Source organism: Calidris pugnax, unplaced genomic scaffold (assembly GCF_001431845.1).
Source record: "Calidris pugnax isolate Ruff unplaced genomic scaffold, ASM143184v1 scaffold38, whole genome shotgun sequence".
NCBI lineage: Eukaryota > Metazoa > Chordata > Aves > Charadriiformes > Scolopacidae > Calidris > Calidris pugnax.
Genome location: NW_015090995.1, coordinates 3,288,083 through 3,302,799, shown reverse-complemented (window position 1 = coordinate 3,302,799; position 14,717 = coordinate 3,288,083). Strand labels below are relative to the sequence as shown.

At 43.7% G+C, this 14,717-nt stretch overlaps 1 protein-coding gene across 1 annotated transcript; it reads right to left on the bottom strand.

The window, feature by feature from the left end:
- Nucleotides 1-4,205: 4,205 nt before the first annotated feature.
- LOC106895740 (V-set and immunoglobulin domain-containing protein 4-like) lies at nucleotides 4,206-14,053 on the bottom strand. Its single transcript, XM_014955354.1, has 9 exons — nucleotides 13,364-14,053; nucleotides 12,031-12,387; nucleotides 11,145-11,426; nucleotides 10,194-10,262; nucleotides 9,414-9,491; nucleotides 8,663-8,728; nucleotides 7,129-7,242; nucleotides 5,858-5,879; nucleotides 4,206-4,716 (listed from the first exon to the last, which is right to left on the bottom strand). Exons 1-9 carry the CDS (start codon nucleotides 13,416-13,418, stop codon nucleotides 4,527-4,529), a joined length of 1,233 nt encoding a protein of 410 aa, XP_014810840.1. The 5' UTR covers nucleotides 13,419-14,053; the 3' UTR covers nucleotides 4,206-4,526.
- Nucleotides 14,054-14,717: the final 664 nt, after the last annotated feature.

The window sequence follows — 14,717 nt, the reverse complement described above, 5'->3', positions numbered from 1 at the left end:
TTGCCCTGCAAAAGCTTGATTTTCTACCACCTGCCCAGAAACTGTGTCCTATTGCAGTGCAGCTACAGACGCAGTTATACCTACCAAGGCCATGGAGAAGGTGCGTGGGGAAACGTAAGGTTAATGGTCCAGAGTCATCCACGTTTAGTGTCACATTATCTTTTACCATCTACTGATGATCAGATGGTCACTACTGGCTGCTCTCGTTTTCACAGCATCACAGACTATTTTGGGATACATTTCTGTTGCAATAGTCCAGTTCATGGGCAAAAGTCATCAATTTTGATGCTCTGCAGGCACACGTAATATTTTCAAAGGAGGTGACTCATGGCCAGTGGCAAAGGGACTTTAATCCAGGAGACATTCTGGGTATACTCTGTAGGGGTATCTTTAAAAGTACATCCAAAAGTTATCAATAGCTGTTATGCATCGCATTAACATGCACCTACTAATTATTACCAAAAGGAGGAGGAATTACAGAAGATAAGAAGCATGTATAAAAGCAAATCTACTGACCTAAAAAACTCTGTTATAGGCTTCTAATCACTCACTAAAGCAACTTTTGCATATCCTGACCCATGACTGGTGATGGAAGCTTGTCCCAACAAACTATCTCCTATGCAAAAGGCTTTAGAAGAAGCTGGATTTTGGGGAACATGCCCTGAAACAAGCTGAAAACCCAAGCTAAAATTGCTGATATGACTATTTTCTGAACCGGACATGCAAGACTTCCTGAAGCTGTAATTATAAGAATAAAAAAAAATGACTGTTTAGCTGGAACAAATATGAAGAACTATAGTTCCTCAAACATGATGCACACAACATCTTTCTCTCCCTGAGACAGAGATGTAGCTGCTAGTTTTCTTCTCTCTAAGTCACAGAGTCCATTTCTTGCTTACCAGAGGGACTCCTCATAGTTTTGCATCTGAACACATGAATAAAAAGTCTTTACTGGCTCAGACTTTGTGGCTAGTTACCTGGTTTATTATAATGAAGTATATTTATTTCGATGTCTCTGCTTTGGATTGAATCCATTGCTTTTGTGGCCTGCTCTTCCTCGGAAAGCCCTTTGTCTCCGTACCTCGGTCGCTGCTTGCCTTAGTGTGCTCTTCTTCTTGGGCTTGTCATACGTGCCACCACACCTCACCACCTTGGATGAACATCAGTGCAAGTTACTTTGGAGTGAGCCAAACCCCCGTTTGGGTAGCCGTGGCAGTCACCTTGAGGTGCTCTGAGCATACTGAGCATTATCACATTCCCACCTGGGAAAGCACACCTCGCAAACCCAGTGCGGTTACTGACACACTGGGTGTCTCTTCATGACTGGTGACACTTTGACTTCCCCAGAACTTCTAGGGGTATTTCATCACCTAGGGCAAAATCCACCACTTCTCTTTGGAAACAAGGATGAAAGGAGACGGCTAGCAGGGGTGACATCACTTAAAGTAATTGCCTCAACCTAGCACAGCACAAAGGGTCTTTCCCATCTAGGTCAAGGCCAGCAGTGGTGGAAATAGAGGCGGGGGGGAAGGTCTCGTGGTGCTGGCTGCATTGCCCTTCTAGGTCAAGGCCAGCAGTGGTGGAAATAGAGGCGGGGGGGAAGGTCTCGTGGTGCTGGCTGCGTTGCCCTTCTTTTGTTTAGACAGAGCTCAGCTCTCTTCCAAAGAGCCAAGTCTATTGCTCTGGATGGCTCTACCCATCACACCACAGAAAGGACAAGCTCTTTTCTCCTCATTCTCCAAGTAGCACATGTGTCTACACTCAGATGTTCACCCTGTCACTTGACTTTGGCGTACCTCTGCTTCCCAGTTGCTCCACACCACACTGAAGCCCCATATTCCCATTGCAATGTTTGTTTCTGGGATGGAACTCAGACAGGTGGGCTGCTCTCCAGTAACATTCCCTTCTCATTCCCACCCTTCAAAACACAAACACACACTTTTTAAAAATTGAGAACTTTAGTGGAAGGCTCCAAAAACTGCAACGTCATCTAGAATTGAAAGATTAAGAAAACATGAGTGTTTCCCAGAAAATTTCAACACTGTCAATTTGTCATCACATTAACACACTATCCAGTCGTGTTTTTCTGTTGTCCTCTGGAAAACCCTTTCAGTGATAACTGTGTGCTTTGCAATACTACTGCAACAGCTTTCCTCCCCTGTTCACCTGCCTGCTTAGGAAGAAAGACTGTCGGAGGACTTCACCAGCTTTTCATACTCTTCATTTTGTTTCACATCCTAAACATCTTGTTTCGTTATCTCAGAGCCCCACATTGGACTAGCAACAGCTCTTGCACCTTCTGTTCCCTAAACTGTGGCTGACTGCAATCTACAGACATCACCTGACACCACACCCCAAACTCCAGCAGATTCAAAACAATTCCTTTGCTTTCAAGTAGAGAGACCCAGCGTGCTCCTGGGAATGTAATTCCTGGGCACACAAAGACATTCACAATAGACAAAATAAAGAGAAGTATTACAAAATCTAACAACTTCGCAGTCCTGAAGTTTAATGATTTTCATTTGCTTCCCCACATTTGCAAGAAGCTGCACATACACGTTGACAATTTTTTCCAAGACATCATCAACAAAAGCTGCTCTTTGTTCCCTTTCCATTTTGAAATCAAAGTAACCAGCCCTTGATTTTTAAGTACGTTCTTAACAAAGATAAATAAAACTTGTGGTACAGGAAATTCATAGAGAAAGTGTACGGTCACCCATAGAGTGTGCCTGGTGCTTTGTGAATTTTGATGAATTTTTATATCATTCACTTCTCATTGGAGCTCTGTGAACTTTGGGTTTTCATAGCACCGGATGAGTAGCATTGCATTCCACACTTATTTCTGTATTGCATAAAAGAAATACTTTCCCTCTCCTTTTAAAACTGCTGCCAGATGATTTTAGCGAATATCTGCTTCCTTTTCTCTTGGAGGAAACTGTAAACAAATAATCCCTATTCTTCTTCTCCACACTGGTGATGAGGAGCACACTTTGGTCATTTTGCTTCATTCTCTTTTTTTCCAAGCTAAGAAAGTAAAATAAGTTTGCACAGAACCAGTTTCAGGCCACTAATTATCCTTTATTATCATTCTCTGTAACTTTTCTATATCTGTTAAACCCTTTCAAGGTGAGACACCTACACACATACCTGAGGTGGAAGCGTTCCATGGGTTCTTACAACATCGCAGTTGCATTTTCTATTGCATTATAATGCTTTTCCTTGTAGCACCTAATCCTCGTTTTTGAACGCTGGTGAATTTTGAGCTGATCCTGGCAGAGAACTGCAGATGCAGATCTTTCCTGAGCGTGAAGAGCAAATCTGGGGGCCCACTAATCCTATGTTTGTGTCACCTCACCCCTCAGATCACTCATTTTGCTTTACATCTCTCTGTATGGCTTTTAACTGGGCATAGTATGGCCATATTGTTCATTATAAAAAGGTTCTTTCATAACTCTGCAGTATCCCAGTTTTAGACTTACTCAAGGTAGCAGAAATGAATAACAAAGTTTCTCAGCTCCCTACTTACCCTTCAGGACTTCTAAGATGGGAGGAAAGTACTTCATGAGCATCTACTGAGGAGCTATAATTGTGAGGCCTTGCTGGCATTTTAACGATGAGCTGGCTGTGCAAAAATATTCATAAACAAAATAATTCAGGTATGTGTAAACAATCCTACCCACAAGCTCATGGAAAAGTACCTTATTTCTTTAAAATAGTAAGCATACATTAAACAAGAGGACAGAGAAGGTGAACTCAGAAAGAATGTGCCCTGTTCAACACATTATCACCATTGCCCCAAGCTGTCCAGCATCAAAACTATAGAAAGTGCATCCACATCTTACTGGGAGCGCTGCAGGAAAGAATATTGAGCGCAGCACAATGAGAGAATGAGACATTTCTTCTTTTTGTAGTGCTGCTCCTAGTTTGGTAAGGTTCTTGGTGTTATCCTGGCTTTAATCAGTCTTCCATTGTTTCTTCAAGGGTTCTCTCACATTTAAAAGGATATTCTACCACCTTTGCAACACTTCAGGTGGATGGGAGGAGAAATACGGCTTCCCAGGCCAGCCTCATTCTGCACATCTTACCCAAAGATGATGGGGATGTTGAGCAGCCCTTGTTGCTCATTCTAATCCCACCACACGGAGGTAGGGAAGGCAGGTCCTCTTGGTCATACAAAGCAGCACATTTATGGCCTGGGAGTCCTCTTGGTCATACAAAGCAGCACATTTAGTACAATACTCTTGGCCTGGGATCTGCATACCATAGCTTTCAAAGGGCTTTCTTCTACAGAGGTGGTGAAAGGGAACCAAAAAAAACAAATCAGAAGATTTGTACAGCAGTCTGCAACTGAAGTTCCTAAAGAGGTTTGCATTTTCACTACAGAGATTGTTAAGGCTCCATAAATTGCAGAAGAACAAGAAATGCTTGTCCAACCTATTTTTCAGAGGCAAAGGTGGATAGGAAGATAAATTTTGGCTGGACGAAAGTACTCTTCAGGGCTGCTACCTGTAGAGCACTGTTGGGTCTCATACAGTGTCCCCTACTTCATATTCAGATTCCTGGGTGTGTCCAGCAGAGTCATATTCATTCTTTTTTGTATCAGATTCTTTGTTTTTCATTAACTCCATCACATAGTTGTTTTCAGTGGAGGAGATGGGTTCCTCATAATGACCCATACTTTGACTTCTTGAAAAAGCTGCTGCTCTCGAGTTATGGCTGAAACCAAAATACAAGATGAAAGAAGAGTTGCAACCAGAGGAAATAAAGCATCTCCCAACCTTCAAGATTTTGAGCAAGATTATGATCCAACTCAAACCCATGTAAACCTGGGCCATTGGATTAGGACAGTATTCTGAAGGAGAGAATCTTATCCTTTGCTTCAGTGTAGCAGGAGAACCTCGGACATTATAGCAGCGTTGCCTCCAATCCAGGGAGAGTTACAGAGGCAGCAAAGGTATGTAAGCAGCACAAGAATTCCCATAATTTCTTGGAATGGCACAACCAGACAACTGCTTTTTGCAAGATAAATATATATATCTCTATTAAAAAAAACAGAAGTGGTGGAGGAATTGTCAATTGTGAGCTGAATGCAGCCCACATCCACCATGTGGCTTATGATATCTAATATCTTTAAAAATGAAGGTAAATCCTCTGATGAAAAATGCCATCACACCATTTATTCAGTTGCTCAGGGTTTAACTGCTACTGGAGCATGATGCTTTAAAAACTGCTTGGGAAGCCCAGCACCTGGGCAAACGCTGTTGGCATGTTCTACAACAGCACTTAAGTCATCAGCACTCTAATTAATATCTAGATAGGTCATTCTGCTTGTATGTTTTGACTGGATTATTAGACTTCAGTATAGCTTGCATAGGTTACATGTAGATCAGGATGCTGAACCTGAGTTTTAGAAATAGTTGTAACTTCCTGACACAGTTATGGTTAAGAGAGGCAAGTTAATCTAAGGATATTTCAGGCATAAATCAGTCTAACTTGCACATTGGGAGCCTTAGCTCTCTAGAAAGGGAATTCCTATTCTTTGCATTTGAAAAAAAACACTGGGAATTTATCCTTGGCAATGGTCTTCAATAGGTTTCATCGGGCTGAGGAGTTAATGAACAGCTCTTGCTCACTTTTATGAGTCTAGTATTGCAAAGGGAATGACCTTTCTTTCTTCCTAAATTATGTGTTGATGTGGATCAGTAGAGAGTACTACTGAGCTTACTTTAAACCTCTTCAACCACACTGCTTAAGAGGCTTTTAATTTTGACAGCTAAGTAGAACCATCTCCCCCCCCACACACTTTGATACAGCCCCCAAAGACTCATCAATATGTTAGGTAGAGGGTTATACTCACCGTTTTACTTCATAGACTTGAGCTGAAAAAGAATAATCAGAAATTTGTTTCAATAATTTGCATTTGTAGGCTCAAAAAAATAATTTCTGCTATGTCTCTTAAGAAAGCAACTTCTGAAGACGGAATAAAAATAGGAACCTTAGAGATCATGTTAGGTGGGTGATGACTCCTATTCCCAGGATTCAGTCCAAGAAAATGAAAACAACCCATATCCCAGTTGTAGCACAACTGGGTTAAAATAACTGGCCCAAGGTCAAAGGTAAAGTTGAGTTTAGAAACTAGTTCCCAGTTCCCACAATTTTCCTTTTCATTAAAAGTTCAATAAAGAACAAGTTTAGAAAGGGGTTATTCTGGATTCCTTTAAAAAAAAAAGAAAAAAGGCAAAAAGAATATTTGATAGTAATTATTAATTGGTATGACAGTTATAGAAAGGTAATAAAAAATTCAAAGGGACAAGGAGAAAACTATGGCCATCAGTATTAAAGACCCCAAACCAAAACCCCAGCGTGTTCTCTGTATGCTGCTGAGTGCTATTAGTGAGAAAGGGGACTCTAAGAAAGCATTTGGGCAGAAGCTTTCTAATATTAGTGCAGAAAAGACGGAAGCATTCAATAAATATATCCTATGTCTGAAGGCTAGAAAAAAAATGAATTCATATTGAATAGGGAGAATTAATGATGACCTCTTTTCCTCCAGGTTCTTACTAAGGGAAATATTAAACAGCAGCTGGTGCAGACAGGTATTCTGAAGTAGCAGGACAAGATTAACTTGCTACCTTGAAAGATCTGATCAACTTGGTTGAGCAGGTGAGTTTGAGAGACAAGGGATGTCTGTGAGGACCAGAGGGAAATGGCCATCCCTCAATAATGGTGGCAGAGTGGAGGACAGCATGATGGAGAAGCCAAGCACCATGGCATAGCCAGAGGGGGTACAGAAACTGAGGTTCCCCCTGGAACCAGCACAGGGAGGAGGGCTGCAGGGGCTGATCACAATGTGTCAGTCCTTCCTGTGGTGGAGGAGCACCCGGCAGGACCTCTCTGACTGCTGCAACTGGTTTTCCCTGATGAGAAAGGGGCTTCTCTGCTTCTTTTGACCTTTCACCACCTATTTTGACCCATGCATGTTTTGATTGAGTGCCTGTATGATACAGGTGCCAGAGCTGCTAAAGGTGGCTGCACACAAAGTACCAGCCCCAGCCCCAAAAGCCCTCAAAGGTAAAACCAAGGTGGGCATGCACAGCACATTCAGGGTTTCCAGAACATCTCACTCACCTTCTTTGGGCTTTCTGATGCAAATGATGAGAAAGATGACAATGAAAACCACAGCACCACAAACCACAGCAATCAGGATGACCCAGTACAGAGACAGGCGAGTCTTCGGGATATCTAGAGCAACACAGCAAAAGACTTTCAAATAGAGAAGCCCTTCCGGGTCACAGCAGCAGCAGTTATGTGGTGCTGACCACTTCCCTGAGGGCAACAGCAGCCAACCCTGTCATGGCCGCACAGGGTTGTCCCTGCTCGCCCCCATCTGGGCAGCACCTTGCTCTGAATGCGGGTGTTTGTGGGACCTGCCCAGACCTACATCACACACATCTCACCGAGAGACTGCAGCCATGAAGACAACCAGCAGAGTCACAGAATCACAGAATATGGGGTTGGAAGGGACCTCCAGAGATCATCTAGTGGACCTGCCAAAGCAGGTCCAGCTAGAGCAGGCTGCACAGATGGGTTTTGAATGTCTCCAGAGAAGGAGACTCCACCATGCCCCTGGGCAGCTCGTTCTAGGGCTGTGCCACCCTCAAAGTAAAGAAGTTCCTCCTCATGTTTAGGTGGAGCTTCTTATGTTCAAGTTTGTGCCCATTTCCTCTTGTCCTGTCCCTGGGCACCACTGAAAAAAGACTGGCCCAATCCTCCTGACATCCACCCTTTAAGTATTTATAAGCATTGATCAGATCCCTCCCTCAGCCTTCTCTTCTCCAGACTAAAAGACCCAAGTCCCTCAGCCTTTCCTCATAAGACAGATGCTCCAGGCCCCTAATCATCTTTGTAGCCCTCTGCTGTGCTGTCTCCAGCAGTTCCCTGCCCTTCTTGAACTGGGGAGCCCAGAACTGGACACAGTGCTCCAGATGGACCCTCACCAGGGCAGAGCAGAGGGGGAGGATAACTTCTCTCAACCTGCTGGTCACACTCTTTCTGACGCACCCCAGGATGCCATTGACTTTCTTGGCCACAAGGGCACATTGTCAGCTCATGGTCATCCTATTGTCCACCAGGACTCCTAGGTCTTTCTCTCCAGAGGTGCTCTCCAGCACCTAATGCTGTGCTCTCCAGTCTCCTAATGGTGAGGCAAACTGAGGTTGTGTGCTGGGCAGAAGAGTTGCACTACACCTAAGGAAATAAGAAGTCTCAGCTTTTAATGCCAGGACACTCTTCAGTTGTATCTGGAAGATGTTTAAACCTACCACAGCACTGCAAAGCTAGAGGAGGCGTGGAAGATCTGCTCAAGTTGCACACTGAGGCTTTTCTGCTCTTCCAGCTTTGAGACTCAAGAAAAGATCAAAAGGGATCAGGAACACAGTAACAAGTCTCTATAGTCCAACTATGAAAGCTTCCCCCCCCCCAAAAAAACCATCTAGAGTCTTTAAAAGAGTGACCATGGGTCATCTAGGTCCCTTGAGAACAGCCGTTGATGCAATTTGCAGCCAAAAGGCAGAACACTAATTTTGAGGCTGAAGGTACTGACTATTAGTGGCCAGTTTAGGTCCCTAATCTCGTTCTTAGTTTTGTTTTGCTCTCCACTTACCCTGAGTTGTATAATTCTTTTCTGGATACCCCACACCACTCTCAGGGGTCACTGTTATGGACAGATCTGCAAAACAAACAGGAGTGAAAGGCTCCCAGTGCATTTCCAATCCTCATTTTAGGGATTATAGCTGTAGGATCAAGAGACAGTATCTCCACCACCTTTACAAAGCTGTGAAAATAGACAAACTCTGGAAATAAGTACTATATATACACTATAATATAGAGAGAATATATATTGTACTATATATATACACACAGTAGATACATATATATCTAGTACATACATACATAGTTTGTGTATACATAGATACTATATATAGTATACATACACTATATATAGTATCTATGTATACACAAATTATGTATGTATGCACTAGATATATATGTATGTCTATATATATCTATGTATGTATGTACTAGATATATATGTATGTCTATATACACACAGATCTGCAAAACAAAGAGGAGTGAAAGGCTCCCAGTGCATTTCCAATCCTCATTTTAGGGATTATAGCTGTAGGATCAAGAGACAGTATCTCCATCACCTTTACAAAGCTGTGAAAATAGACAAACTCTGGAAATAAGTACTATATATACACTATAATATAGAGAGAATATATATTGTACTATATATATACACAGTAGATACTATATATAGTATACATACACTATATATAGTATCTATGTATACACAAATTATGTATGTATGCACTAGATATATATGTATGTCTATATATATACACACACACCTGTAATAGTGGTAATGTCCCATGAAGCCCAAGGGATTTCTGAGGTACCTTCAAACACCAGCTCCGTTTGAGTTTTTTCTGTAAAACAGTCAACAACCATCAACACCTTCCCTCAGCTTCTGGTCACTGATGTCAATTCCCACAACCTGCTGTGTGGCTGGTGGGGCACTATAAATTCAACTGAAACATAACCCCAAAATACAAAGTTTCCACAAGATGACCTACTGCAGCCCAAGTCTGAATTCCCACATCCCACAGAAACAAACTGGGAATCATAAGCCCTCCCTCAAAACAACCGTCCTTGGTAAGGTAGACCATTTCCAGTCAGGTCTGAAGCAGCTTCTGCATCACTTGTATCTGCCACTAGAGACACTAACCCTGCCTCCCACTTCAGCAGCTTTCATTTAGGACCAGAAAACAAGCAAAAAAGCCCTTTAAAAAAAAAAAAAAAAAAAAGAACAGAACTGCAAACATCCTTTATGGTCTCCAAATTAGGAAGTGGTATTTCTAGCAGGCCTAAGACACATACAGAGTCTTTCATACAGAGACACAATCTCCTTAAGAGCAAGCTGAAAGCTCATTGCGGACTGGAGACTGAGGAAAGGAGGATGTTCTATGATCAGAAACATCTGGATTGAAAACCGGGGTGTGTGGACTAAAGCATAATATTGTCAAGGCTGTATTCCCCAGCCACAAAATCCACTGCTAAACACGGTGTCAAACCTTCCCCTGACTCCTCGTCCTTGCTGTCAGCCATAACTTCTCTTACCCCTCTCTTACCTGTGGTTGTGTGGTGTCTCCCTGAGGTTCCACCATCCCTCTGAGAGGCTACTGTTGTGGTGGACAGATCTGCAAGGTGAACGAGAGAAAGGCTCACACAGGAGTTTGACCACATTTGTGATGCTGCTGCAATACAGGAGAACTTCTCCCCTGGTGGGGTAAGACCATGAGGAACCAGCCACCATCCAAAGGACAGGTAGGGACTGCATGCTAGCAGCGTTGCTAGCATGAGCATCATTAATTCTTGTTCCCTTGCTGTAAGCTTTTTCATGCAACTGCTATGAAAAACAAGACAGTGTTTCAGCCATAGTCTTTGTTCCACTGGGAGCTCAACAGGCTTTGCCTCTTCCAAAGGTCACTGTGTGGTATCTGTGCTTGGCTCAGCGATCACAGGCTCCATGGCTCCAATGACCAAGTTACCAGCCAAGGAAAGCAGCAAGTCTTCCACGAGGCATCCATCATGCACTGTCTTGCAGAGCCTGGATACATCAGAGCACAGAAGTGCAGTGTGTTCTCCTGGAACTTGTGTCCAGGAGTTAGGAACAAAGGCCAGTTTGACTTTTTCACCTACTGAATTACCACTTTTGTGTTCCTCATACTCAAAATGAAGTTCTGATTCCTCATCTAAGCTTGCTAAACCACACTAGAGAGCACTACACAGACAGCAAGACCCTAAAAAAGCCGAAGAGGAATAAATATGTGTTTTAAATATAAAACCCCTTTTGCATCAGAAAAGAGCAGTTCCTCTAAAGAGGAGGGAAATTGAATACAGGAAATAAAAAAAAAAAAAGGACAGAAAGTCAAAGCTATTGAAGAGAAGTGCTTCAGAGTGCAGAAGGCCAAGGCTTTTTGTGTTTTTGCCTTTCAAGGAAGGGAAGCAGGAATGTTGTTCCATTCCATTACAGAAGGACTCCAGGTGTTCTCCATCCAGCTGTGGCTCTGGGGACTCACCTCTCACCCTCAGCTCGACGGCGTCGCTCTGCTGCACTGCCTTGGCCCCAACCCTGTTTTCCGCCTCACAGTAGTACGTCCCGGCGTCAGAGGGCTGCAGGTTGTCCCACACCAGCTCAGCCTGGTTGCTCAGGAGCTGGGTTTTCTGTCCCGGGCTGCTCCTGAACCAGCGGTAGCTGATGGGGGGAGACCCACTGGCCACGCAGGTCAGGCTGGTTCTGGCTCCAACTGGGACACTCAGCCCCAGTTCACCTGCCCTGATGGTGGGCTTGGTCACTGCAACTGGAAGACAAAGAAGATGAGGCCCAGGTCATGGTGCTCATGGTTGCAGTGGGGAAGGTTCTTCCCCACCTTCCCCCTCCCCAAGCATTTCTTGCTCTGGCTTTCAGTGCTTTCCCAGGAGGGAGAGGGACACCTCTCTCACACCTCAGCTCTGCACAGGTTATGTGTCTGTACCAGCTATGCCACCCATCACACCTCCTACACGAAGGCCTGCTCTGCCAGGTTAATGCCATCTCCATTCCTCCAAAAATCACCACTTCCCAGGCAAAGGGTGATCGGGCACGTGCTGATGGAGTTTGGCCAAAGAAAAACAATACAACATCCCAGGAGCTTCCCCTCTGATGCGTGTCCCTTGAAACACTGAGCCATCAGATAGAGGATGAGCCAGGGAGAAACTGATAAACAAGAAGCCACAAATCCTCCTCCAGTAGGGTGGGCAGAATTCTGCTCTATGAGCCATTCACTGCTTCTCGTTTGAGTCTGGCACTGCTCAGCAAAATGCTCCTGAGTTGGAAGCAGGTGGTCACTGCCTGCCTGGTCTATTCAATTCCCAAAAGCCTTCCCAAGCCAAGCCTTCCATCCTGCATTTCCTTGTTGAGTTTACCTTTAACAACCTCCAGTTTAGTGGTGATGTCCTTTGTTACCAGGCTGTTATTTCTGGCTCTCCAGGTGACCCGGCAAGTGTAGGTCCCCCTGTCAGAGAATTCCAGGCTCAGGATGTGGAGAGACACGTTCCCTGGGGCATCCTTCAGGACGTTGACCCTGCCTCTGTACTCGGACAGGAGAACGTGGTCACCAGAGCTATCCCTTCGAAAGATGGTGCCAGAGCCCTGGTCGTGTACCACAGTCCACACAAGTGAGTGCTGCACAAAGTCCTCCTCGGGCACATAGGCACATGGCAAGATGGTAGATCCCTTCCATATGCCTCCGACCATGTTGGGACCAGTCAGATCCAGAAAAGCTGTAGGAAGAATGGAGAAAGAAAACAAAAAATAAAGCAATCACAGTGAAGGCAGCTCCTGGGTGATGAAATGGTGGTGAGAGCATCATCAAGAGGAATCCACCAAGTCAAAAGCCTGGGCAGTCAGCATAGACGATGAGGGATGGGCTAACAAAAAAGCCATGTGGCTTGAGGAATCAGATAGGAGAGAGCTGATTGCCAGGGGCACTGCCACGTGCCACGTGAGCAGTTTGGTTCTCCTGCTCTGCCTGGTGCTTACCTGCAAGCAGGTGAACAGCGGGCAGAGCACAGGGTCAGAATTAGCAGATGATTTAGACCTGAGGGAAGTAGGTCTCAAGACCGAGTTGCAGAGTTCCCTGGTCACAGCTGCCGTCTGCCCCCACCACCCGACATCAGTCTCAGGGCTTTCCTGGAGAGCATTGCACACTAACAGCAAACCAGAGGTTTTATTGTTTTCCCTCCTCTGCTGCCCATTTGTTCTTCTGAAAGACACTGCTTTTTCAGACTACACTGAATTTAACCAACTTCAGCAATGGATCAAAGTAGTCTAAAACTCTTTAAATTTTCCTATAGAAATGAGGTCTGTTGACTTTGTCACTCTTAAGGTTGAACCTGTGCTTCCATAAATACGTCTTTACCCTTTTCTCCTGATTTCCAAACCTCCACTTTCCTGAGAACACAAGAACTAACCAGACCCTTGGTGCTGGGCTGTGCTCTGTGCAATAACCATCACAACACACACAGCATCTTTGTGCTCTGGGTGCGTGGGCAGCCTTTCCATAGCCATCACGCACCGTTGCACTCCCCAACCACTGGATTTGAAACAACTGAACGCCGAGGCAGCAGCATGCAAAGACATTGGCCTTTTTGCCATTTTCCTACTCCCAAAAGATAACCACCCCTGTACAAACACACAGAGACACACCAGTGCCAGGGAAGGACCTGCCTCCAGCAGAAGACCTTTCTGTACACTCACCGTTGCAGAAGAGAAGAGGACTCACAAGCACAGCTGCCCTCACCAGCATTCCCATCCTTGCCGGGGCTGCAGCTTCTCCCTCTCCAGTAGAACAGCCCTGCTCTCTCCAAGTCAGGGCGTAAACACTTCCCTTTCTTCACTCACTTTGTCACCGAGGATGAGGACAGCTGCTGATGGTTTTTCCTTCCTCTTTTTCAGAAAAAAAAAGAGCATCTCAGTGATGACTGTCAGAGGTGCGGGTGGAAGAGAAGTCCTCAGGGAGGGTGAAAATAAGAAAGTTTAAGAATTACTTTTACTCTATTTCACATTTCCTACTGATAAGGTTTTTTCCCCTTCTGTTTTTCAATTCAACTTTTAAAAAAAATAAAATTTCTTTGTTTCTTTTTATTCCTAAACACCTATTTCCTCCTCTTTCCCCCCTTGCATTACTTTCTAAATAATAATTTTTAACACACATGTTACATACAAGAAGATCTGATAGAAAACTTTCAGGAGCTAAACAACAAAGGTCTTGACTATTCATTTTCTTACCGGCTTTTCAATTGAGCTCACCACTGGTGCTTTAAATTAAGATTCATGAAACACCCTAAATCTTTATATTACCAGTGTGAGACAAATAATCATCATAGGCCTCTTCTGACTGACTGATTCTATTCCATTTCATTATATCCCGTTCAAGAGATGGAGAGTTTAGGCATATAAATCTGAAAACAAATTATTTCCAAGAGCTACAGGCACCTGATTTAACCATCCCACTCTAGATCACAGACTGAGCCTGCTTTCTCATGCAGCAATTTAGCTGCTGGGTTGAATTGATTAATTGCATTCAATTAAAAGCATAGATTAGAACCACATGCATCTGCATTACCCTGTAGATTACTTTGGAAACAGGTAAACAATTATATGCCAAAAAAAAAAAGCAAAAAGGAACTTATCAAAGTAGAAAATCTTTGAGACTATGAAATCATGACTTCTTAACTGTAATGAGATTTGCTATTGTTAATTAAAGGCACTATAAATTATAGTTAATCTGTATTATTAGGTAATTGAGCACTAGATTAATCTAGAAGCATCAGTTGTTTACTGAAATGTTATTTTCAAGAGATTTTACATGTCTTTTTCTCTCTCCTGTAGCTCTTAATTTTTCTGTGGCCCTAATGACAGAAATCTCTTCTGCTTCATTGTATACAACTAAATTGATACGAGCACTTTGCTATTGTTACACCCAAATTCAACATCCAGTCCTCAAACGCAAGTAACCAGAATAAAAATCCCAGTCAATAAAATCCCAGGCCATATTCTAAAGTACAACCCTCCTTTAACAGACAATGTTTGCACAGCACTGGATACTGGA